Genomic DNA, 27025 nt, shown 5'->3' with positions numbered 1-27025 from the left:
CTCTTGTTCCATATGGCCTCATCAGTCGTTTGTCAATAAGGTGTACACATTAATTTTTATGTTCACTTTGTGCAAAGAAAGCCAACACATATCAGAACAGTAAATGCCTTCTTTAAAAAACTGAATTTGCCTAAGTAAAACAGTTTAGAGTGGATAATGTTACAATAATATCCTTGCATTGCTAAATTCATGTAACCTGATACCTTCAGGGATGGCAATTTTCCGCGGATACGCGGAAATCCGCCGTTTTATTTCTTAGATTGATCATTTTTGCGAATCGTCTAAATCCGTTGAGAAAATTTTAGGCGGGGTCAGGTACCTTATCGTCGAGTTTTTACGAGCTCTCCTGATCAGTCTTTCCATCTTCCGATTGTAAACAGCCCTGCGATTGGACGTGTATGATGTCTTACTTGTTGTGATTGGTCGTCCCGTCCAGGCCACGCCCCTTTCCGCTTTTTTCATCACTAGCCATTGCCATCCCTGTACCCTTTCCATATTTACAAGGTAGATGTATATTTCACAGGATATAACAAGAAAAACACTGACAATGTCAATATTTTCTGTTTAATTATGTCTTGACTGGAGGTCTAGAAGAACAGTGTTGAAGAAGCCATTTAACGTGCAGTGTCTGAAACCACAGTGGGTCCTCGGGTTACGACTGAATTCCGAGCTGCGACGGCAACGTAACTGGAGCATGTACTGTACGTAAATCGCAACGTGGTCCATCACTCTAGCGCGAGTAAAGTGACGTCATTAACCATGACAGTCATTCAGGGTAAAACGTTTATATGTATGTGCACGCGCGTGTGCCGATGGCAACATAAGATGGCTGCCCTATGGCCTGAACCGGGAGTCCATTCATAAGCCCTAACCGGAAATGTTTAACCGGAGGACGTATTCCATTGGCTGGATGACTTCCGGAAATAGACGTCTTAATTTAGAAAAATGCCCGCCGTCCTACCTGCAGTGGCAGCACAGCTTTTTCGAGATATCCGTAAAACATACCAGGAAACTGCTCAAAGTAAGTTGGTAGATGCATTGACAGTGCCTTCAGAAATACTTTCGGAGCACGGACCGGTTCATTGAGACTGTTTGGAAACTCGGTGCTTTGGTCTAATTTCCTGTCTGGAAATTCAAAGTGCACCAAAAACGGAGTACCAGTGCGCTCACGATGCGCTCTGACTGAGAACACGGGGCGCTAGTGCAACATGCAATTCAAATTGAAGTTATTTCAAGCACGAGCTTCTGATTGGCCGAGAACGTAGGCTGCTTTAGGAAATCAATGGGGAACGGAGGACACTCTGCCTCTCCGAACACACGCACTGTCAGAGTAGTGCACGGGTGTTAGAGTGAATTTGAGGACGCACCCATAGATAGCACAATACAGTACTAAGGTGGTTTATTCCAACCGCAACAAAGTCAGTTTGCAGTAGTTCCATTTTTATTCAAATTCGTTTGACATACCTTCGCGCAAATTGTATTTGTTTGGAATTAAAATAAACTTACCTGTTCCACTTTTTAAATGTCACGATTCAAGCGAATACTACCAAGTCTGACCTGTTTAAATAAATATGTCTTGTATTGTCTGTTTTACAACGAGATGAAGTTTCGTATTTGTAGCTGTAGGAGGCGCTGCTGTTTCATATTCCTCACTCAATAAGCGTAAATCATTTTCACCTTCGTATAATTATTCATTCATTCGAGAACAACTTCATCAGACTTGAGGTAACTTATGTGAATAGTAGAAAAAGTCAAATAAAAAATCGTCATCGCTGCGTGATTCTTAATGGAACCTTCAATATTGTACATAACGTTTTTGGAACGCGTTGCAGCCATAAAATTCTTAGTTAAGAATAATAGTTAATAAATTAATGATTGTTTGCTAAAAACAAGAACGTTTTTGGTTTGAACATTACATATCTTGGAATATAGTCAATTAAACAGATTGAACATGATTTGCAAATCATTGTATCCTGTTTTTAATTGTATTGAACACAAAGTCCCAACTTCATTGGAATTGAATTTGTACTATGTTAAACTATTACGCTTGATGCTTAGCTCCTCTGTTGTGTTAATCGTGCAAGTGACGCATAGGACCGAAGCAAGCTAGAATTCACAATAAAATGTAATCATTGAAATGTATCATATGATATCATGAATATACAGGGCCAGTACCGGTTGTGGCAGGGCCACCCCGTCTTGGCTCATGGTGGCCCAGACAGGGCCACCACCCAAAAAGGCATAATAAGGGACCAATTAGATTTTAGGATTAGATTTTGTCCCAACTGGCCTGATTACTAGAAGCTGAAGAATATCAGCTAGGGATGATAATTGTGACTATAGGAGTCGCAGCGGTGTCATTATGTTCATGTTTTTCTTTTGCAGTTCCTGATGACTTACTGATTGCGTAAGTACTAATCCTCCAAACTAATCTTGGCTCGTGACGAGTCCAGGGTGTTCCCTGCCTCTTGCCCAAAGTCACCTCAAATAGCGCCACTGTGCTATGTCCTTTTAGAAAATGGATCGTGTGCGTGTTTGTTTTTAAATTTAAACTCAGTAGTCATTCACCTGAGAGTGATCTTTTCTGGAAAGTCTTACAGTGACAAATATTAGCTGAAACACAAAGTCATGCCGATGCTCATACCAAGACGTTCCCAGCTGTGTGGTTTGACTTCTTGCCAATTGAAGCTCACTGTCCGGCTTTGGAACCACATCCTCTCTCTTAGTCAGCATACTTTGGTTTAGCTGCTCTTCATATTTTACCCTCGTGAGTAAATCTTCCCCAAATGTACACTTAAGACTGGTCTGACGAAAACAGCTTTTTATAAATGAGCCGACATTTTTCATGTGTCCGTGACGTCAATCACAAACAAATGAATTCATCCTTCATTTATCCCATCCATCCATTTTCAAGAGCCCTTGCCCTCATCAGGGTTGCGGTTGAGTTGGAGGCTAACCCAGCTGACTTTGGAGAATAGGCGTGGTACACGCTGGACTGGTGGCTCGTCAGATTTCGTCTTCAATGAGCGTTCCATGCATGTGTTTGCAATACAGAAACAGCAAAAGCTAACCGCCGTTGAACCATGCCATCCTCGTTTGAATCATCAAAGGAAGAAGTGACACTGCTGCGCAATACGATACAATACATCTTCATTTATATCGCGCTTTCACAACAGCTGCAGCTGTAACAAAGGGCTTTACAGAACACTTAACATAAAATAGCACAAATAATATAACAGGACACATAGTGTGAAACATGGAGAGTCATTCCTCTGCACGCGTCTTGTTGTTTGATGGAGTTCTAGATGAAAGAGGAGAGAATCAATATACTGTTAAGTAAAAAAAAAAAGGGGGGGAAACAGTCATAGTTATTGTTAATGATTGTCCCCTCTCATTGTCTGTTTCTTGTTTGTCAGGCTGAGGTTTGTTTTCGGGGCCTGCGCAGTACAAGCTTTGGATCTCGTGGACCAACGCTCCGTGACCTGTCTGTCATCGCCGAGTGGACGTAAGGCCTTCCAGGTAGCTTGCATCCGCTTAGTGACACCAGACAAATCCGGGTCGCAAAATGCGCAACGGTTCTCAGCTTGTTAGAACTGGAAGACAAAATGTTGATGGAATTTCATACCTCACATATCCTCCCAGGGAGCAGAGTAGATGTCTCATTTCTGATTCCTAGCCCTTTATAAAGCCAATTTTTGGACACTCTTTAATCACTCAAATAATGTTTGGTCAATTTATTGATGATTGCTTGGCACTCCTCAAGAAAAATACGGTAAATCCATTGCTTCGTTCCATTGTGCCTTTTTGAAAAATTCTTTCTTTTGAAAAATATCTTGTTGGCAGAGCGCTCAATCCTTGTATTCGTTTTAGCCGATTAAGACTCAAGAGTCTTTTATCATACGCGCAGTAAAAAGCAAGAGTTTTGCAAAGACAAATGATGTGCAAATATTGGTCCGGTAGGTATTGAGGAAATGATGTGCAAATATTGTTACTGTAGATAAGACACAGAGCACAATGTGTAAAAAAATGGGGAGATAAGAGTTTAGTCCAGTTAAAACAGCATGTCATCGTGTAATGGACATTAGAATAAAAAATAACCCCCCAAAAAAAATCTGATTTTGAACTTTTTACCATTGGGGAACATATCATTCATTGTTGGAAATAATTTAGTGTTCGTACTTGTAGTTTATAGTTTGTTTTAAAATTTTTTTTTTTTTTTACCTTTCGTGTAACAGCTGACCTCAAGTGATCTCCTCAGGGAAAAAAAATGGGGAAAAAGAATGTGATGAAAGAAAGTGGGCAATCCGCTTTGGCGGTGGTCACCATGACCATCATTTCCTGTAAAGCAGACGGGAGCAACTATAAATTCCAGTGCTGCTAAATACAGAAATGTATTGTCTTCTTTTTTGGAAGGGTTTTATCTGGCCTTTTTGTTTTCTCATTATTTCAAGTCTCTGACACGACCCACCCAACCCTCCCTCATCCTATTCTTTTGTCCAATGTCGGTAGCTCAGAATCGCTGCAAATAAAGACATTGATCATTTCAACTAACAAAATGTGCTGGAACTTGTCAGGACCTTTTGATCCTCTCGCTCTCTTAAAGTCGCTTGCTCGGTTCTTTTCTCTTGCCTCAAATGTTTGTTTATTACAACTCAAGACTCCTTATGAAGTTTAAACATGCCTTCATCTTACTGGAAGCCTGTATGGCGTGTGCTCTCTTGGCACTCCATCAAATGGTGAAATAGAAGTTGATACGTCACCCACTTCATTACGTTGGTCATTTCCTGTTAACACATCTGTGGAGTGAAGTCGTTTTTGCCTGCTGTCGTAACAATGCACTCTCTTGTTTCCCCCGCGGGAATGAGTCGGGCATGAGAAGGTGACGTTTTACTGCTGGGATTTTTCACCTTGTCTCCTACAAATGTTCGTTGGCATTCTCATCAGGAATGCTGCAGTGCAGCCGATAAGACGGGTTCAGTATACAGTCGTCGGAACTATAGGAGCTGGGTTAGTGGATCATTTTGCTACATTTCTTCAACAATAACTATTATTAATATTGTAATAAAGTCAGGCGGCCTGGTGGTCCAGTGATTAGCGCATCGACCTCACAGTGCGGAGATCGTGGGTTCGATCCCGGTGTCGGCCTTCCTGTGTGGAGTTTGCATGCCTGCGTGGGTTTTCTCCGGGTACTCCGGTTTCCTCCCACATTCCAAAAACATGCATGGCAGGCTGATTGAACACTCAAAATTGTCCCTTGGTGTGAGTGTGAGCGCGGATGGTTGTTCGTCTCTGTGTGCCCTGCGATTGGCTAGCGACCGCTTCAGGGTGGGATAGGCTCCAGCACGCCCCGCCACCCTTGTGAGGATAAAGCGGATCAGAAAATGGATGGCTGGATGGATAATAGTGTCATAGTCATTGACAATGTAATGGTTCTCTCGCCGGACTTCCGTGGATGCCGAATGTGAATGTGAATGGCTGTCTTGTCTGGCGACCAGCCTCGGGTGCAGTCCGACTTTCGCCTGAAATCAACTGGGATAGGCTAAAGTGAATTTTACGAGTTTGTCATAGCAGTGAGGTAGTCTCAGTTTGTAAGGTTGAGTGTTCGTTTTTTTAGTCCAAGTTAGTGACTTAATTTGTGAGTTCTTTTGTGTGTCAGTTGGTAAAATGACTCAAAAATGACCATAACGTTTTACTGCAGATTCATATAAAGTAGGGCGTGTCAAACTCATTTTTGTCGCAGTTCTCTTTGGAGTCGCGTCTTCCCTCAGAGGGCCACGAATAATGTTGAATCGTCTTATCGCATTATTCATTTATTGTTCAAGTTACTGGAGGGTAGCCAAATTATCGCAGAATCTCAACATTATTTATGGCACATGACAATTTGACATTTCGGGACAAGGATCATGCAAGTTGACACACATTTTCTTTTGCGGGCTAGATCTGGCCCCCGGGTCTTGAGTTCCACACCTGTGAAATCAAGCTTTTGTCGTTGCGGTCAAGTGGGGTAACAGCCAATCAGGTCCAGCAGATGAAGCGGCGGTGAAAGAAAAAAGCTTGTTGATGCATGGAATGGGGAAAAACACATTTGGCAGTCCCGTGTGGTTGTGGTCGGTGTGACCCAAAACTTCCTGTAAACTCCTTCAGGTTCCTGAAATACGTAAAAGGGATGACTAAAATAAGTGCTGCTGAATTCAGAAATACATCGCGTTGTTTTTGGAACCGGTTCAGGGAGTTTTGTTGGTTCTGAGGTCAACATAGTCACTTCTGCCTTGCTCCGTTCTCAGTCCACCTCCATCGTCTGTCGGTCCAGGAATGTTTTTCTCCCCATCTTGAGTCAGCGTGACAACAGAATTGGCAGCACGTGGCTGGTTATCATTACCCACAGGAAGTGTAGTAAAATGCTTGCGTTGTCGCCTTGTCTCCGGTTTTCATCACTATTGTCTAACACTGCAAAACAATATTGTCGCCGTTAATGACACACATTTCTGGATGTTACAGAATCTTTGTCAGTTTAAGTTGCCTTAATAAAACCTTTGCCGATGACTGTGACCATCACCACCCTGATTGCCAGATAGGAGGAGCGTTGAACTGTTTTCAAGCTATTGTACATTTCTCTACCCACTTTCTCCAAAGTACCGGTACATTTTTGAATACAGTGAAACTCCTGTACAACAAAACCTATATGGGCAAAAATACCCCCTAATGTGAACAAATCTTCATGCGTTAACACCATTCCCACTCTCCTGCCCCCCCATACAACGAAACAATCAAAATGAAAGATGGAGGAAGCAAAATAAAAGACATTATCCAAGAAATTGATGTAAGTGAAAGTGAATGCTGATCGAAAAATTCACAATTTCTTTCACTTTTTTTCTTTCTACACTGACTATATGAAGTGTCAAATAAGTGTTTGCTCATACTTATGCACTATTGGAATAAAAATGAAGAGTACACATACATTTGTGTGTGTGTGTGTTTACATCTGAGATCAAATTTGCTATAGTGAAAACCCCCCCTGTTATGAAATATTTCTTGCTGCAAACATGATTTCGTTGTCGAGGAGTTTCACTGTAGAAGACTTTACAATGTCATTGTTTGATGCAATTACAGTGATCTGCCATTGGCTGGTAAGCAGTTCAGGGTGTCCCCCGCCTACTGCTCGAAGACGGCTAGCTGGGGATAGAAGACAGCTAGCTGGGGATAGGCTCCAGCACGCCCGCGACCTTTGTGATTAGAAAAAGGATGGAACAGTGATGCCTTGAGATACAAGCGCCCCGACTTCATAGTTTTTGAGATTTTGAGCTGCCGCGTGATCTCATTTTTGTCTTGTTAAGAGAAAAGATTGAGAGTGCGCTTAAGACCCCCACCGTTAAATGGTTGCAACAAACCTCACAAGTTCCAGCCACCATCAATTCACATGGCTTTCCTTGCAATGGAAGGGCAATATCAGTCGATCGCAGTAATGCGTCATTTAGATGTTTTGATAACTACCACGGTTCATATTTTATGCCAGAATCCACTCAAGACACACAAAGCAACACAGGCCTCTCAATGTTGATGTCGTCAAGTTAGGTCTTGAAGCATGTTTATGAGTCTTCTGATGCCAAAGAGCAGCATGTTGACGCACAGCGCAGGCTCTGTGTGAATCACAATGACGCCCCCACAAGCACTTTAAATTTCCTTCAAGGCCTGTTTTTGTTGAGGTTCTTCTGGACGCTTCCATAAGAGCCAAATTTTCAGGCGAGGACAAAGCTGGAGCTTTTGTGAGGCTTGACCTCTCGCCGTTCCCTCTGCGGCGATTGAACTTGATGCCATGTGTGCCGAGCTTTACTGCGCGCGGCCCAGCAAAGCCACGTGATGTGTGACGCCGGAGTTGAACAAACAGAACCGGGAACCGTGAGGTGGTTTTCAACTACGGCGGTTCTTGTTTGAGCATTTCTTGGCTTCGTTTCACAGTTCTACCGCTTCTCGCTGCATCCTGCCTTGCACATTGCTCTATTCATCGATACCGAGGACCGTGTCATTGTTTCTTTTGTGTCTAATTTATAACGCGGTGTCATGTCGGACAAACGAGGTGTTTATGCCTCTGTAGGTCACCGGGCAAGGTAATTTATGGATGCCCCGGAGAATAATTGAGCCTGCTCTCGGGAGGTGTTCATTATCTTGTCAAGCTGTTCTACAGACCGAGGACCTGATTATCAAGAGTTTAACATGTGCAAAAAGGGGCGCAAATCCGATGGCGCTTGCAAACAAATGCGAAAGCTGATCTACAAACAGGACTCAATGCTATGACTGCATCTCCCAAACCTGCTAATTTGCTACAATTCATTTTGCGCATTGAAGAAGGGGGGAATTATGCAAACCGATCTCATGTGCATAAGATGATTGGACATTTTATTTTAAATAGCGCGTGTGAAATGCAGGTGTGGCGTCGGTAAAAGAAGAGGCGGCACGGATGACTCCTGTCCACAGGTGCTGACCTGCTCACAAGTTGGTGAAAATCATCAGCGCAACCTAAAATGATGTCACCACTATTGGTATATTGGTTGCCAACAGCGCATGTAACCTTTTAGAGTGAATGAACACACAATTTAGTATCCGCTCTTTGGGATCTTCGTAAATCCTCCTCAACGTTCTCTTGGTAACATGAATTACTGTCCGCAGGAGACACTTGAAGGAGAGAGAGAGAGCCACCCGGCCGGTGGTCGTTAGACCAGCAGGCACATCATGTTGAACTATTACCGTATTGTCCGCACTATAAGGCGCACCGAAAATTCTTCCATTTTCTTAAAAGCTCACAGCGCCTTAAAATCTGTTGCACCTTGTGTATGGTCATTACGGTAATACGTCGACCCCCCAAGATGGCTCCTTGTTGGAGACATGCTTACAATATTATAACTTGCTGTTGGTTCAGTGAACTGTGTCGCTGCTTTATTGGATACGTTTTTGTTGCGGCTCCGAAAAAAGGAGAACTGTGGTGTTGTTTTTGTAAAACGCACACTTTATTAATGGTTTTCACAGTCTCAACAAATACAGGTACGTCTTTGTCCGTGTCCGTGCCTTCTCTTCTTCCGTTCGACTCGAGAGGCGTTCATGAGCGCCTCCGAAAAACGTAAATTAACGATTCCTTCAATGAAACTACAAAAATTGAAAATAATGCATCAAAACAGAAAATCAAGCGAGGAAATCACAAAATAAATTCTACAGCCCCCCTACAGAATTTATTTTGTAATTTCCTCGTTTGTGAATACAGTACACAGCAAAGGAATAAATAACTTTTGAGACAGTCCAGTCTCCTATGTTTTACTGACATCTGATCGTTGTGTTGGACTATGCTCAAGGAAATGCCAAAATTAATTCTGTAGGGGGCTATAGAATTTATTTTGTGATTTCCTCGCTTGATTTTCTGTTTTGATGCATTATTTTCAATTTTCGTAGTTTCATTGAAGTAATCGTTAATTTATGATTTTCGGAGGCGGTCATGAACGCCTCTCAAGCCAAACGGAAGGAGCGTAGCTCCATCTAGTGGATGCATTGTAGATTGCATTTTATAATCCACTGCCTCCAATATATGAAAAAATTACAAAATAGGCCATTCATTGAAGGTGCGCCTCATAATCCAGTGTGCCTTTTAGTGCGGAAAATACTGTAGTTGTTTCTTCCCCATCTCCTCCAAATAACTTGAGATGATCAGTTCAGCCGATGAAACCTTATTTTATTCCCTTTGAGAACATCCAATATGACATGATTTACTTACTGGACATTTTACTGTGTTTTACGCTCCAACGGCGAGTAAATGCAGCAACATTCTATTCGACGAGTAGCGTGCATAACGACACACATTGAAAATCGGTCAAAAGTTTCAAGCTCCCTTTTGAGGTTATTTTTAATTTTCGGCGTTCAGCCTTGCCTGGCGTTTGTGGGCCACAGGGATGCAATAAAACATGTTTTTCTTCCTGCCGCTCCCTACGTCCACTGTGTTCGCTGATCCTTTACTCCACGATAGTCCTCTCTGAGCATCCAAATATGGCCAATATACTGAAGTTACTGAATGAAGTTGCGGTGATCTATTGTGTTGCTTAGGAGAGGAGGCGTACACCCTCGACCGGTCGGCAGAAAAATTGCATCCATTTTAGTAAATGGGATGATTTTCTTACAGGTCATAGGAGCCTCGGGGAGTTTATACACTTGCTTCACATCCTGCCACTACTGCCCGTGTCCCGCCTTTGCCTACACGGTGCTCCGGAGGAATGAAGGCCTATTGGTGAGCATCTCAACAGGAAGACAAACATTCATGTCAAACCCCACCTCAGGAACACACACATGACATATATCACAGGCCGCAGTTCATCTCATCTTTTTTTTTTAATTTTTTTTAACGTGCATAGCTGTCCGACAACCATTGTCTTCTGGCGTGCATCCTGGGAAAAAGGAAAAAAAAACATGCAATGTCTATAGTGAGACAAAGCAGTTGAAATGTGGACAACAGATGTTTTGTGGTCGGGTCATATTTGGGCCATGTGGCCGTCTGTGCTTTAAAAATTATTATTATGACTGTATTTTTTTTTTAAACTTGAACTGTATCTTTAAATATTTGCAAGCAAGCACCACCTTTCTACTTTTTAGCATTAGAAATTCTGTGTGGAAAAAAAATCGATAGAACGACTACTACTCCAGACGTCAACCAAGTAGGTTTTGGGAGTGTGTGTGTGTTTGGAGCGTGATCCCAGCGTGTTTGAGATCCAGCGAGATTGATCGTGACGTAAGCTGGCGCCACATTGTTGTCGTTTCAGGCCTTCTGCTGACTCCACAGCGACTGAGGAAATACCGACCTAGGCCCCCGTACCTCTGACATGGACAGAGGGAGGAATAGAAGCACTTCCAAATATGTGATGAGAATTCAAAGCATGGCGAGCTAGCGATTAGCACTTCTGCCTGAGGTTTGGGTTAGGAATCTTGGTTTGGGCCTTCTTGTGTGGGATTTGCAATGATTGATGATAGCCAATGATCGTTTAACAAGATAATATTTGAATAATATGGCCAATATAAATGATAGATTTTAAGAAAGAAAGAAAGTCGAGCGCCTCCCGGCTCTGAATCTGTTTTCACAGTTAGAGTGATTCCAAATATGTACCCATTCATCTCTTATTTAATGATCTGAACACTTTTACATCTTTAGACACCTTGTAATAATCCCAATGTGCTGATTAGGGTCTTCTTTCACTAACCTTGAGTCCCATTTGAGTTGAATCGGACTGATCTCATTTCAGTGCGTTGCCAACGTGTTCACATCTGCGTAGTAGTATTGAGAAATGTCATACAGTGGGGAAAAACCTCACTGGTGAGACATCGCAGTCGTCGTTCCAGAAGTGCACTCAACTGTCTTATTGGTGAGCATCCAAAAACATGGCGTCCGGTAAGGAAGCAGCGGCCTTTGAGTGTGAGGTGGGGTACACCCTGAACTGGTCACCGGTGAATCGCAGGGCACAGTCACACGTATGGAGAATGTAACGGCAGAAGAATATGCAAATTCCAGCCAGGAAGGCAAAAGCCTAGATTTGAACCCTGAACCTCAGGACTGTGAGGCAAAAGTGTGTAAACACTCGCTTTGAATTTTTGTCAGATATTTGGAAGTGCTGGTCCTTCCACCTCTGTCCTGTCCAAGCTATGGACTGGGCCATTTTGGTCAATTCTGTTTCCGGCTTGGTGGGGTGCGGGAAAATGACAAAATAAAAATCCCCTTTTCCAGCATGACTCACGAAAAAGTCCATAAAGGCCTTGTGAGCTAGAATACAGTTTATGATTTCTTCCACATTTAATACGGCTTGCAACAACTTCACATTAATTCAAGCAAAGTAGTTCCACGTTTGGCAAACACATCAAGCCCGTCTGCAAAGTCCCTCAACTTCTCTGTCATGACCGTCACGTGTTCCTTTCATTGTGACACACGCCATCACTGTTATGACTCTGCTGTACTCTTTTGTTGCAGTGCAAACACATCCTGGCAGTGTACCTGTGCGAGGCCATGGGTGTGACCCACATGCAAAGTGCGTCGGACGAACAGATGACAGCGCTGCTCAGCGGGACCCTTCTGTGAGTCCCCACTGAATCTCCACGTGTATGCCGCTGGGGGGGAATGGAAAACCATTCCAGTGCGTTTCTTATCACTAGCTGTCGGGCGCCATTATTTTTTGGGCCCCCTTTAAACAGTTCCGGGGAAATATCTGTTGACTGCGGTTGCGCTGCTTTCTTTTTAGCTTCCTCGTTGGGAAACCTTGAGACACCGCATGCTGAGTACATGTTGGTTTTCCACTTAAAAAAACCCCACTTTATTTGTCAAAATACTGCACATAAATGTGACATTCATGCACAATCGCAACAAAGCCGTCAGTCACAAAATATTTGACCGTAAATACATACATATTGCTCCCAGAGTTGAATAATGACACAAAATGCTAAAGGTCAGGATAGTTGATTTGGATCAATTTAATGGTTATGTCACCAAAAAAACATCAATATTTTGCAAAAAGCGTGACACACATGTATATACATACACAACATTACAGTGCAGTTACAGTATCGCTGTCTCCATTGGAATGTTGACACACCCACGCTATATTTAGCCCTTGAGATCAGTCAGGTGTCACCCAAAGAGGGGAGACATGTCAATGTTTGGTGCCTTGAAATGAAGGAAATGACATTAAAAAAAAAAAAAAAAGCAAGCGCAATGTCAATTTCTTTCTTCGACTTTCTTTTGGCCTTTTAGTTGCAACAGGCGCTGGAGTTCCTGTCGTGGAACAGATGTTCTTCCTCGTCTTGGAAAAAAAATAATTTCAAGTTGGAACACAATTTTGTACGTGGGTGCTGAGTGTTGACCACACCCAGCAAAAAAAAAAAAAAAAGGGAAAAAAATGATTCAGTAGAAAAAAGCACTGCAGCTACACCATTAGGTGTGGTTCAATAACCCCATTCGTGTTCCCTGCTTCACTTTCACCTCATTTCTCATTTATCTGATTACCGTTCACGGGAGTTAATACGACTTAATGAAATTTGGGGGGAGGGGGGCTAATACAGTTAGGTCTCAAACAGGAAACCTCGTAGCATAGTTTTGTTTACAACAACATATTTTTAAGCTTGTAAAACCCTGCAGGATTTCTGCATTTAAACCCAGAGGATAAATCCAGTTCAACCGATTTTGATGATATGACTGATTGTATCTACCTGCTAATTGTGGAATGGGGTATCTTTTAGCTGTGGTGGTTTGGAAGACATTGTGGCACGAGAGATACATAGCACGATGACTTTCATGGACAAGTTAGAGAGGTCAATGAACACACACAAGCACAGGGAGAACATGCAAACTCTACATTGTAAGGCTTGAGCTGAGATTTAACACCTGAACTTCAGAACTGTGAGGCAAAAGTACGAAACACTAGGCTTACCCTACTATGGGTGGGAAGAAAATGTCAAAATAGTCAGGAATACAAATAACTTCTCCAAAAGTAGCAAATATCTCCTCTTTCATTCATTTTGTCACTTCGAGACAGAATATACCAATTTAACAGCTACAAATTTACATTAACTCCAAATTTGGGTAAGGATCAATTTAAACCTAACTGTATACAGTCATACCTCGGTTTTCGACCATAATCCGTTCCAGAAGGCTGTTTGGAAACCGATTAGTTCGAAAACCGAAACCACGCTTAAAAAAAAACCAAATAAATAAATAAATTATTGAACACGTCTCTTCACAATGGAGCACTACACGAGGAAGCGTCACTTCATCGTGTAAGGAAGGCGAGAGGAGTCAAGTGACGCATTCAAGTGCACTCAGTTTGTTCGAGAACCAAAATTTGGTCGTCATCCGAGACAGAAAAAAAACCTCGAAATTTTTGGTCGTAAACCGATTTGGTCGAGAACAGCGACATTCGAAAACCGAGGTTTGACTGTAGTTGATTTACTCTATAAAACTAGTTTTCCTTTTTAAATTAATTGACCTGTAAGAGAGATGCACGTGGCCATAGGAAACAGCTCAAGACACGACAACACCGTTATTCTCAGTATTGAAGGTTCAACAAGCGGAAACACTGTGTGTTTATCAGAAATAACCAGAGAAGTACTTTGATTGTACCTATTCAGGTCCACAAGTAATACAGAGTAGTACGGGTCCAGACTCACCGAGTTCATATTCACAGAGATGCGTTACGGTAATAAATAAACACTTGCACAGACTCTTGGCAGTACAAAAAACCCCCAACAAAGAAACAGGACTGTTGCAGTTCTATCAGGGCTTCTTCAGAACGATAAATAACATTTTAGAATGTTTCAAAGTTTGGCTCCCGTTCACAGTCCGGCACATCCAGGTAGTGTTAACGTTATTCGACGACGACAAATTCTCAAGGCGTGTTTGACATCATATACCCTGCTTGTGTAAACATCATTCAGTGGAAATAGTGGCGCGTCTTATAGCAGGGGATCGATCGTCATGTGTATCTGGTCTCTCGTGCGCTTGCTGCCATTGGAGCTGACGCAGAGCTCCTCTTTGCGGCACAGCACGTGCCGCTCCAGGATCTTGCGGAAGGTGTTTCTGAAATCCTGGATGCGGTAGGCGTAGATGATGGGGTTGACGGCCGAGTTGGCGTGGGACAGAAGGATGGCCAAGTACATGACCTCGTCGGGCTTGTCCAGCTTCTTGTAGAAGAGCGTGAGGCAGTTGAGGATGTGGACGGGCAGCCAGCAGATGGCGAAGAGCCCCACGATGATGGACAGCGACTTGGCGGCGCGGATCTCCCGCTGCATCAGGCCGTGATGGTGGTTGTCGCCGTTGGACACGCATTTGAGCTCGATCTGCCTCAGCTGCATCCTGGCCACCGTGAAGATCTTCATGTAGATGCCCAGCATGATGAGGAGTGGCAGCAGCACGCACACAAAGAAATTAAAGTAGACCATGTACTCCATGTCCACCACGCTCTCAAAGAAACACCTGAGCTTGCAACTCCGTGGCCGTAAGAGTCCGCCTTTCGGCCCCGCGTCCAGTTGCCCGTTTGTACTGTTGTCCCCGCCGGTTGCGTTGACATTCCTGCAACTCGAGTGTTTGACGTTCCAGCCGAAGAAAGGGACCAGCCCGATGACAAAGGACAGGATCCATAAAATAGCAATGATCTCTCTGGCCGTCTTTCCTGTCATCAACTCCTTGTACCTGCATTTCAAGAAAAAAAAATACAAATTTACTTCCGGGGATCCTCAGCAAACTACAGAGGTAAAAGGGATGGTAGGTTATCTCTTCATCAATTTTCCTACTCGGCCACGTCCCGGGAAATAGTGTAATCACAGGAACCTCAATCTTTTGCGAGATGGTCTCATAGCGTTTACTTTTAACATGCTTATCTATAATTTTCTTTCTCATCTCTCGAGACAACTCTCTCCTTTGCAACCTCTGTGCCATGTTTAGTGTGGTACACACACCATGTCCCCATACAGCACAGCATACCTGTCAACTTGTATGTTTTCCCCAGTTTTTTTTAATCATTTCAAATCATGTTCAGCGTATTACAACTTTTATACGGGAAAAAAAAATTGTGAACCAATCTCACAAAGACCATTTTGGCTCAAATCCAGATCACCTGCTGGTAGCCAACGACAATGCCGTCGTTGATCGCTACTATTGTCACGGCAAACCAGCAAAGGTAATCCTCAATCGTATTTTTTTTTCATCGCTGTGTACGTTAGGATTGATAAAGCATGATATGCGCATGCGCGGTAAACCGTTGTAAGGGTTTTTGTTGCTTTGTAAGGGGAATCGTAATCATTTATAAGGGCAGCTATTAGCCGAGGTTGACAGGTATGAGCGCAGTGACTCCTTTTAACCCTTTAAATAGGTTGGATGGCGAACTGGTATAACAATTTTAATCTGTGATGTTAATTGGAGGACACCTTGTATACCCGCCGCGCAGTTATGAGGTTCAGGTTTCGAATGTCTCGCCTTCATGTGTGGCGTTTGCATGTTCTACGCGTGCTTGCCCGTGTTTATCCAGCTTGCTCCCACATTGCAAAATAAAGCATGTTGAGTTCACAGAAGATTCTTCACTTGTCCGTCGGTGAAACGGTGAATGTGAATAGATGGTTGTTTAAATGCGCCCTACTGTATGTCGAGAGGGTCAAGGTAGCTGGGCTGAGCTCCAGCTCACGCGTGACCCTAAAGCGGATAAGCACGATTGAAAATGGATGCATTTGCCAGTCGTGTTTCCTGGCTTGGGGCTCGTCTGTAAACATCCAGACAAAGACGAAATGTGCTGGATGGGCATTTGTGCACTGTCGGTGTGCCGTCAGTGTATATGATGTGGTATTAATGTTGCTCAAAGAGAACTGATCCACTCCCAAAATTGCAAAATTGCATCATTTCCTCAATAATAGTCCACTCTGTGCTCACTTGTGTTGCCAAAGCACTCGGTTACGCAAACGATAACCTCAATGACTAAATCTTCAATCACCTGCACTTATTTCAACCCTTCTTGGTGCTCCCTCTTATTTGTATTGTGTGTCATTTTCATTTTCTGTCTGAATTCACTCCGCCGATCCCGCCTTGTTGCGTTGAAATTCATGTCGCCAAGAAGCTAGGCTCTTCGGATGTGCAAACACAAGAGGCTAATCAAGCAGATTATTAGTGCTCAGCAGGAGCTCAAAGGACAAATGGCACGTCCCGGTCGGCGGCATCCTCTGAAGCCCACAGGCTGTTTCCTGACGTGACGTCAGGCGAACACATGCTTAATGAGACACACACATGCTGACACACACGTAGCACCAAACAATCCTTATGACCTCCGCAACTTCCCAAGAGATGCCGTTGACTCCGACTCCCAAATCATCAGCTGTGACTTTAAGGGGGATATTACGAGTCAATGGTTCACACGTATTACTCTGCATTAATAATAAATATATATAAATTTGATGTGAAATGTGAACACTTAAAATGGATATCTAAGAACGATATTTCGATTCGTGAAATATTAATTAAGCAGCAATACGTTTTTATCCATCTCAGGGGGCGGCCATTTTGCCACTTACTGCCGACTGAAAATGACATCACAGTTGCTCAGGGCTCAGGTGATGAACAATCACGGCTAACTTGTTTTCTGAGTGTAGTAGCGTGACTTCACAAGTTGAGCCAATATGTTTTAACAACAAAAATACTGTACCCCCACTTGCCTCAAAATTGGTTCATTCCACCAAATCCTTCTCACTGCTCCCTGTCTGGGCAATATGCTGTCTTCCGATGATATGCAGTCATGGTTTAAGCACCTGGTTTAAACCAGAACATGTGAAACATTTCTTAACTTCTACTACCCAATACCGACACACTATTATCAATACCAATGCTCATTTTTTGCTGCATGTAGAAGATGAAGCTAAGGTGCTACCGACAATCTCAATGACTGTATGGACACATAGACCAAAAATGTCAAATTTGGCCGCAGTTTGCGCTTCAGAGTGTGACATTACAAGATCAGATAAAGAAAAGGTGTGATAAAAACGACTTAAGGCAAAAGTAAATGTGAATAGAAAAAAAAAGTGCCTGCAGGAAGTTTTACGTTTAGCCAGAATATCATTAGCCTGATTGAGTCCAATGTCTGCTTCCTAATAACTGCAAGAGAGCCAATTGGGGACTTAGAGGACCTGTGTGGCGTGTGAGCTCTGCCCCGTGGTCGACAACACCCCCACCTCACCAGACAGGACTGCGTGTGGCCCCCTGGGGAGGGACATGAATTATATACCACACTGAAGCTGCTATGCACCTGTTCTTCTCTATCTTCTGCTTGCTTGGTTAAGCTTGTATGCGACAACCCCTCACCCTCCACCCCCGCCCTCACAACCTCTCTCAGGGAGTGGCTGGCTAGTCGCATTGGTGACTGGATTAGTTGTTGCATGACGACAGCTCGCTGGCATGTGTTCGCTGTGTTTTTTTTCTTTTGGGGGGGGGGCTGGGGGGCATGCACCACTAAACCATAAAGCATCCTTCAATGCCCTGAGGCCAGGAAGCTCTGCCAGGCCTCACGCACACACCAATCTTGATTTTATTTCACTTGCTGCAGCTTCTATGGCAACTACAGGCCAACTCAGCCTGTATGCTAAAGATGGACACAAGTTGTATCACAAGTACAGTTGCAAAATTCCCATAATCGCATCATTCCCCAACAAATAACTATTTGGAGTACCGGTATTTCTAAAATTCCCCATCTTAAATTCCTATTGAGATTGAATGCCAGCTATTGTCATTCCCAAAATGATCTATTTTCTGGAGATCCCACCAAACATCGTTTGTTTAACACTAAATTTGCATCCTCCAAAAAAATAGCAACCGCCTGTGGACTGACCAATGGTAAGGATTTGTGAAAAAAATACCAAATTCACTAAATTTGGGCAAAAGACTCATGCATCAATGTTAATTCATTGCAGAACCTTCTGGACAGCTTGGCTGCCGGGCGGCAGTATAATGGAGTCATGCAGACAAATGAAGAAGAGCTGACAACTGTAAGTGACTGAATGATCAGCAATAATGTTACACGATTTTCATAGAAGAAAAAGAATATACCGGTATTATTGTTCTATCAACTGTCTACCTGTGTTACTGCACTGTTTGTGTTCAGATTTTCATTATAATACCACCTCATGGATTCTATTCGCTAACTTTCCATTTATTAACTTTATTGATTGATTTACATAACAATCCATTGATAAATTACAGTCGCCTATGTGCATAAACATTCCAAATAATTGCAATATACTAAAATATACATAGTTGAGAGCATGAGAGGCCTAACGAACCCAACTTTGTCCATCAACACGACTATGGCTCCCACAAATGGAATAAACAGTGAGCATAGTCTGCTGGGCCCATATGTATTAAAAGGGTATTTAAAGAGTGCAACAATATACAACAGCGGCAGGGTCTTTTTGTACGTGATGCAAAACGGGAAGACAGGTCCCCAAGGAGAGCGTCCATTGTGTGTGTGTGTGTGTGCGTGTGTGTGTGTGTGCGCGCGCGTGTGTGTGTGCGCATGCATGCATGCATGCATGTCGCCTGTCCCAGGCGGCTGAAAACATCTGGCCTGGGCTTTTTGCTTGCACTACAACCATCTGTAAAAACATTTTATCAAAGAGCGAATCCATACCCCAAATAGCTGCAGACTGCACGCACACGCACACAAATATACACAGTCAACCGTGTGTGTGTCATTGTGTAATTTGAGCCACACTGATCTTATTAGTGGGCATGTAGCAAGGGTGGAAGGCCTTTTAGAGCCCACCAACATCATGTCATGGCTATTAATGTATATGGATTGTGTCTGTTGTGAGTGGTGTTAGAAAGCGTTGGGCGATTTCCGCTAAGTATCCGGAAAGTCTATGGGAAGTTAGGGTAAGGAATTTGGGAAATATTCCAAATTGGGAAACGTAATGGAGATGAGCCGGGACTTGAGGTAAAATGAAGGCATCGGGGTTCTTGAACGAAATCTGCTCGTGTTTGTCAGGATGATGCTAAAATGTATTTTCCCGAATGATATTTAAGTTCCCCATTACGAGCCATCTGATAATGTTAATTCTTGTTCCCCACAGAAAATTTCCAACTTAGAATTCCCCAGAATTTAGCAACCCTAGATGCGAGTCACTTTTGGCATAATAATTTTACTTTCATGATTTCTACACAGGCAGAGTGGGTTCCTTTCCCATCAGTGTCTGTCTAAAAATGAGTATGAGATGTTGTCTGTCTGGATATGCATTGTTTGTTTAACTGGCAGAAGATACAATTAACCTTTGTATCCACCTGTTGCCGGTCAAATAGCAAAATAGTAGTTTTGTGTTGAACTAATCAGGCCCAGGTTTCTCACCAAGTACAACTGTGACAATATTACCAATATTTCCGTTCATATTCTTTTTGTGACATTTGCTCAAACAGTCAAGTCGCTTTAGCGTTAGATGTGGTGCTAATACAGTTGGCAATGAGGCGAACCCAGTTGTTTGTTGTTGAACAAACAAACAGTTGTTGAAAATGTTTATTAGTTTTGACGTGATGTTATGGCCTGTAAAGCATCAGCTGACTTGCCTCGCTCCCTGCCTTTCAGTATTTTATATAGTTTCCTGGTTTGATGTGTTTATTTATTTAATCTTTGCGTGTATGTGTCCTTTCATACACTGTATCGTCGCTGTCTGATGATAAGCCAGCTATCCAATTTCGATTTTCTCTCGAGAGCAGTGTGTGCGTGTGTATCTATCTATATACAGTATATATATATATATATATATATATATATATATGTAATTTATATAGATAGATAGATAGATATACACACAATAGCATTTAGAAGGGCTGCTATTTTTTAATGCCATTGGACAATTGTATTGCTGGACTGATATTCACATTGACGTGATGCCATCGCAAAGGAATGATCAAGTTTGATGGTCTGCTGCCAAAAGCACATCAATAGCCACGATGGCCGCAAGCCAGAAGCTGAGCTCCGCTGTGTTTGTTTACGAACGAGACATTTATACTTCTTGTTCCTTATCTAATCATATTGCAGAATTCCGACTGCATTTATTGTCTTTTTTTTTAATCATGTTTAACTAGCTTTAAACAAAAGTTTCAGAAAAAATGTGGCAAGATTTACACACACAACTTGTGCTAAGGTGTAGTTGAATTGGGTTTTTTTTCTATTGTGTGACTTGTTTCTAATGGGAAATCCAAACAAATAAAAGCCCAAATAGCTTGATGGAATGGATTGTGTTCAATATCCAAAACTACATGGATGCATTTGCGAAGCCACAAAGTTGACTTTCCTCCCAACCATTTGCCAGCATTTGAGGCAAATGGAAATGACAGCCCATCTCGGTGAAAGAGCCCCACGGTAGGGCACACTCAACAGTGCGTTGGCTTTTAGACGAGCAGAGAAACCACAGCAACCGTTGTGCACGCGATCTCCTTATCCAGCCCTTTTTCATTCACGCCTCTTTGATGAGCTAATGTATGCAGATTTGTGATTGCAAAGTCAAAACAGCCTTCAGTCGGACTTGTATAGTGAGTGCTGCAAATATGCCACTTCTGGATGTGACAACGCAGTCCAACCGATTGACTCAAACTCCGCAACTTAACTGTGGCGAATCAAACTACTGGAGACTTTTGGTATACTGTACTTCCTTCTTCAGTGGGCTGAACAATTAATGAAATTCAAATTTTCATCGCACTGATTTGAAAAGAAAAAAAAAATCAAACTGTAAAGGTTGTAATTGTGGGCACGGCGGGATGCTTCATTTCGGTCGGTCGCTAGGCTTTATGTTTTTCTAATATAAATGTATATTTAATTTATTTATAGAGTGTCGAGATAGGTTTGTTGGTTGAGATGTGCAGTCTACATTGTGCAGTTCATGTACGGTATTACTGGTTCATGAAAGTTCAAGTGAAAAAGGCACAGATTTGTTTGCATTATTGTTGCAATGTGCTTGCTCAGTCATTGGGGTCATTGTCATCCCTCAAGGTTTGAATCAAGGCAACTGGATCATTCCTGGTTGTTGAATTGATTGCACCCCCCCCCCCCCCCCCAAGATTTTGGAAATTGTGCTTTTCTGCGAACAATTTGGACGTCGTCCAGTACATTTATGAGCGACGGCACAGCAAACTGGTGCAACAGTCTCTCATCAGATAACTTGTTTTTGATGAACACTGACCACACCCATCTTGACTCAGCTTTCACCTTCACGCCACTTTCTCTGAGCATCTCACATGAAGCTCTTCATAAAAACAAGGGTCAGAAAAAGGAAACCAAACAGTTTCAGAGCTACTTTCTGCTATGTTACTTTAAAAAAATAAAATAAAATTTGCATGAAGAAATTAACCCAAAATGCTGCCACGTTGTGATCTGCTTTTCATGTATTTTTTTTTTAATGTTGTTTGCACAAGGGTGTTGATTCAAGCAAGTACTTCTAATAACACAAATATGTACAACGTTAACATGTACGTGTACATGTGTGGGTGAGCTGGAGCCCAGCTGCCTTTGGGCAAAAGGTTGGGTTACATCTTGGAGTCAAGCCTTTAAATTTAATGCTACATTGCTCCATCAATATGATTAATACCCGTCAAATCTTTTTTCTTAATTATTTGCAACATTTTGTTTAGGATACACAGAAAACATTTCCCATTACAGGACAGGGTACATTCTGGGCAGCGCGTTGGTTAAGTGGTTTGTAGATTTGGTTCATCATTTCGAGGTTCGATGTTCAAATGTCAGTTATGACTTTCCCCCTAAACAAGCTAGGTTCATTAAAGACTCAAAACTGTCCAATTGTGTGAACGTGAGTAGAGATTAATTGCTTATCTAAACGTGCCCTGCGATTGATTGGCAATCAGTCCACGGGTGTACTTTGCCTCCTACTGAAAGCCAGCTGGGATACGATCCAGTTTCCCACGACCCAGATGAGAATAAGGATGGATGAAATAATAAATTCATAAATTTATGAGAATGGAGTTGTGAAACTCCAAAAGTATTTATTTTTGACAAACATTCAGTATTTTTTTTTCTTTTCGGCGTGGCTCAGATTTAATTCATCAATGAATGCTGGTCTTGTATTTGTTGCGAGTCCATTGGTTGTTTTCTATTTTATGACACACAAGTGCAGAGAAAAAGAAGAACAACGAGGGTGAAGCAACTTCTCCCTCCACAGCATGCTCCTCACTCACCTGAGAGGGATTTTGACCGCCAGGTATCTGTCGATGGCGATGGCGAGCAGACTGAAAATGGAGCTCTGGGTGAGAACCAGGACGAAGCAGGCTAGGAAGAGGCAGCCGTAGAAGTCCAGTCGGATGCCGATGCTGATGGTGATGGCGAAAGGGATGGCCAGGCAGCCCACCAGGATGTCCGCCACGGCCAAAGATACCAGGAAATAGTTGGTGGCGTTCTTCAGGGTGGTGTTGATGGCCACGGCCCAGCACACTAGAACGTTGCCGGAGATGGAGAGGAGAGCAATGACCACTTCAATGACGATGTAAAACGTCTTTATTCCTTCCTCATTCATTCTTCTGAGACGAGGAGCCTCCTACAAGTCTACAAGCGGGGCGCAAGTCATTGGGTTTGGATCGAAGAATAGTCCACGAAGGTGAGCTGCTAAATTGGCCATCTGAAAGTTAGAGAAAGAAAAGAAAAGATGAAGCATCCAAATCAGAGGCTGTTGCTTTAATGCGTTTGCTTGCTGCTTTTTTTTTTTACCTTTGCATCGTATGTGGGCGCGTCCACGCCACGAGTGAAGACTTTGCTGTGTGGCGCAAGTTTCCCCACTGACGGCACTTTTCAAGTCGAGGAGGAACACCAGCGTAAGAAGCATGCAAGCCACGCCCCCTCGCGCCATTCTCTCTCTCTCTCTCTCTCTCTCTCTCTCTCGACACAGACACACACAGACGGCGCACTACTCCGTCAAGTGTAAACCTATGACGATAAAAGAGGAATCCCAAGATACAGCGCCACCCAAGAGCCGTGCGTAATTACGCGCGGATACATCTAAACACTCGAGGTACACACTCCCGCGCGCAAGACACGTCACTGCTTTCCATCGCGGCAATGCGAGAGACAGAAACTGGCAGTTTAAGTAGTCCCAAGGAAATCAACCAGGTGAAGTACAAAATAATTCGGATGCAACTGGAGCCTTCGTCAAAGGTGAAGGGAATATGCACAAGCAGGTCCAAACACTGGTCAGTTCGGACGGGGGTCGGCAACCCACGGCCCTAGAGCCGCATGCAGCTCTTCAGCGAATCGCATCCCGAGTAATAAGAGGATGTGTACACTTGTGCAACCACATCATCTCCCCCCTTTGAACACATTTCAGTTTTTTTTAAATTGAGCAATGCATGTTATGGTCGGATTAATGGTGGGACATTTTCAAATGATTCATTTTAGATTTAAAAAATATATATATATTACCCCAAAAAACATGCCATTTGAAATTGGGTGTGTAGAATTTCTATACAATATGCGAACTATCTGTACTTGTTGAGAGTTTTATAAATTGAGTCATGGCACATTAATGATAAGAGATTTTGTGAAGCAAGATATTCCCCATCCATGGGAATATTAAAGAGAATTGTTTCATGTTAGCTCAGCTTGAATGATTAATCGTGTCGCGTCAGGCTACATGGCACCAGCTTCTGACAAAAAAAAAAAAACAATCTGTGTCCAATCTGAAACAACACTTAAAATACATGAATGGTCTATTTCCCGCATGTGTTAGCTAATTTATTATTTTATTGTTTTAAGCAGAGCTTTGGGAACGTATTGTTTTGATTGTGTTATCTGTTTTCTCAGTAAGAGGATGATGCAGTTTCGGAAGCGGGGAACTATTTTGTGTGCAATTGGCAGTAAAAACGGTTTATTTTTATCTTTGTAATGATACAAATAAGTACATTTCAGCCTTGACATTTTTTTTAACTAAAGGCAATAAATCTATACTTCTTTGATCAGTCTTTTTTTTTTAACACTAGTATTTGTATTTCCACTTAAGTGTAGCATCTACTTTTGCTACCTTTTCACAAAAAGCCTTGAACCAAAAACCAAGTCAATAAAATATCTTATTTCTATGACAGTCAGCTGAACAAGAGGAGCCAAATTGTGCCCTCCTCACCTCTGGGATGCTTTAAATGAGTGTTAATAATGAATACAAATTGACATTCCTTTATTAATGCGACAGCTCTTAAAATGAATGACTGCACACGTTTGTCCACGTGTTGACTCCTCAGGATGCACGTAAAATAAATAAATGGTTTACTTCCAAAGCGACAATATGTGCTGAGAAGAATAGGAAAATATGTAAATGTCCCTACCGGGGTGCAATTACACAGAGTTCAGATATTAAATCAAGCCACAACATCGTTGCTGCGAATGTCTCCCAATAGTTTTGGTATACAAATCACAGTGGCCCTTTGATGGAAAAATAATTTTTGTAACGATTCCAGGTTACAGTGCGTCTTGGAAAATACAAGCAGTCAATTTCCACTGCTCCATGTTGTTTAACACCCGGCACAAGTGGATGACGCTTTGAAAGCACCGTAGCCTACACTTTGAACATGCATCATTTGGCACAACATTTGAAAGTCACGGAACACTTTGAATTTTTATTTTTTAAGGTACTAAAAGATGTTTGCTTTGTTTGGCTTTCGGGAGGAAAAAAAAACATCATAATGAATCTGAGATGCACTGCAGCCTTTGTGTTGTGACTGTGCCCTTGATGTTGTCAGTTACATCAAACACTCAGTGTGAAATTTGAAATTCAGCATCTTTTGAAAGAAGAGTTAAAAAAAAAAAAGAAACACTAAACAGTTGGACACGCGCATTCAAAAGTTTAGAAGGTCCATTGAAATGCAAAGGTTCAAGTGCATTTCAGATTCACCTGAAAGTTTCACCCAAAGTGGACTTTTCTTTCACCCCATGTCTTCAACTCTTCGCCTGTATCAGTAGAAATGTGCGACGTGGCCACATTGTGGTTGAATATTTTGCAGTAGAAAGCAGCTGCTCTGAAATGGATGGGCCCAAGTGTCCAGCACCAAACGGGAGGCGAGGAAAGTCTGTCGGGAAGGCGAATGTAGTGCAGATGCCAGTCAGGTCTCAAAGTACTTGTAGATCTGAGAGACGTACTGCATGACGCTCTGCCAGTCGGGCCGGTCGGTCTTCATCAGCTCCTCGATGTTCTGCTCAGAGGAAACACCGATGCAACATCAGATACTGAACCAGATTAGTAGTAGATCATTTTCGCACATTATTTTTGTGGTGGTCCAAATTATGTCTTGTTTCAGAACCACGCAATGAGAATGCGCCTCGAAAGGATTTCAACATCACCAACAACATGGCTATCATCCGACAACTCCGTGAGTCTCACAAGACTTAATAAGTTGACAGTAAAAATACAAAAACAAGCACAGATGCACACAGTCATGTATTGGTTTTTCATTTCCTTCACAGCCGTGGTGAACATAATGTGCTCCTCATGACTGCCTGATCCTAAGGAAGCCTTGTGTGGGTTTTCTCCGACTTCTTTCCGCATTCTAAAAGCATGCTATTAATGTTAATTGACGTCACAAGTGCTCTAGAAAATAGATGAATGGGCCTTCTTGTATACAACATTTAGGTAAAAATGTTACTCAAAGACTGTCAATAGAGTTCATAAAAGTTTTATGATGGCGACATCTCCTGCAAGAAAAATGGATTCCAAATCCAATCGGAGTTCAGTTTTAAAGGTTCCCACTGCATTAAGTTCGACAAGAAAAAGATGAACATTTCCAAACTTGTAGCCAGATGCACCGCAAAAAAAAGAAAAAAAGTGAACTGTGGTCAGGATGGAACATTCTTTCGCATTACGCAGTCCTCATGGGGGTCCTTCTGTCTCTTGCAGATACAGAAACAGCTTATTCATACACACGATAAATGAGCTGCTTATTTGACTGATTTTTGGACAGAATTTAAATCACTTTCTCGTGTTGTATGGTATACCCTGAGACAAAACACTGCTGTTGTCCATGGTGATAAGGTGGAATGTAAAAATGTACACCCCTCCAAAAAAGACACATCATAACTCATAGCTGGATTATCAAGAAAAAAATATCTATTTGTTCCCCACTGGCGGATGACACACTCGTTCTTGTAAACCCGTCCCTTCGACATCTGTACTTCCTGTAAATCTGGCTTCAAAAGTAGCCGGACAGCCAGCCAACACGAATGCACAAATTTACATTTCTGGCATTTCGTGCTTGTAATGCGGCAGGTTGCTTTTCTGCTGTCAAACAGATGAGAAGGGACCCCACTCGCGCAGTCCTGATAAAACAGATTTGGGATGGCTTGAAGGAACTCAGACTAAACAGCTGGGCGGAAGAATTCAAGGCTCTTGTGGAAGAGACCAGTCGGATGATGAAATTGCAGCGGGAGGTCCAGTTAAAGTTCAATATCATCAACTCATTTGGGCAATTATTTTCTGACAAACTACTACTGAATAGTGATGCTGG

At 42.5% G+C, this 27025-nt stretch overlaps 3 protein-coding genes across 5 annotated transcripts in view; 1 reads left to right on the top strand and 2 right to left on the bottom strand.

The window, feature by feature from the left end:
• Positions 1 to 93: 93 nt before the first annotated feature.
• On the top strand, positions 94 to 12472 carry zswim7 (zinc finger, SWIM-type containing 7). 2 transcript variants are annotated; one of them, XM_086130588.1, is made up of 5 exons: positions 94 to 701; positions 2386 to 2407; positions 3417 to 3519; positions 10160 to 10264; positions 11990 to 12472. In XM_086130588.1, the coding sequence occupies exons 1-5, from the start codon at positions 695 to 697 to the stop codon at positions 12095 to 12097; spliced, it is 345 nt and encodes a 114-aa protein (XP_085986714.1). In that variant the 5' UTR covers positions 94 to 694; the 3' UTR covers positions 12098 to 12472. The 2 variants fall into 2 exon arrangements, with proteins under 2 accessions (XP_085986714.1, XP_085986712.1); XM_086130586.1 differs by lacking the exon at positions 94 to 701 and adding an exon at positions 916 to 1021.
• adora2b (adenosine A2b receptor) lies at positions 12463 to 23481 on the bottom strand. Its single transcript, XM_086130584.1, has 3 exons — positions 23250 to 23481; positions 22724 to 23160; positions 12463 to 15199 (listed from the first exon to the last, which is right to left on the bottom strand). The coding sequence occupies exons 2-3, from the start codon at positions 23056 to 23058 to the stop codon at positions 14464 to 14466; spliced, it is 1071 nt and encodes a 356-aa protein (XP_085986710.1). The 5' UTR covers positions 23059 to 23160; positions 23250 to 23481; the 3' UTR covers positions 12463 to 14463.
• Positions 23482 to 24688: 1207 nt separating this feature from the next.
• specc1 (sperm antigen with calponin homology and coiled-coil domains 1) overlaps positions 24689 to 27025 on the bottom strand; it is a 49415-nt gene continuing 47078 nt past the window's right edge. For both annotated transcript variants that reach the window (XM_086130582.1, XM_086130583.1), the window contains one exon: positions 24689 to 25717. In XM_086130582.1, coding sequence (XP_085986708.1) covers positions 25628 to 25717 — 90 coding nt within the window. In that variant the 3' untranslated portion in view covers positions 24689 to 25627. The remainder of the gene's footprint in view (positions 25718 to 27025) is intronic.

The sequence above is a fragment of the Hippocampus guttulatus genome, chromosome 15, assembly GCF_054856545.1.
Source record: "Hippocampus guttulatus isolate MCC_2025c chromosome 15, RoL_Hgut_1.0, whole genome shotgun sequence".
NCBI lineage: Eukaryota > Metazoa > Chordata > Actinopteri > Syngnathiformes > Syngnathidae > Hippocampus > Hippocampus guttulatus.
Note: the sequence above shows the minus strand (reverse complement) of the source record. Positions and strands in the feature narration are given on the sequence as shown.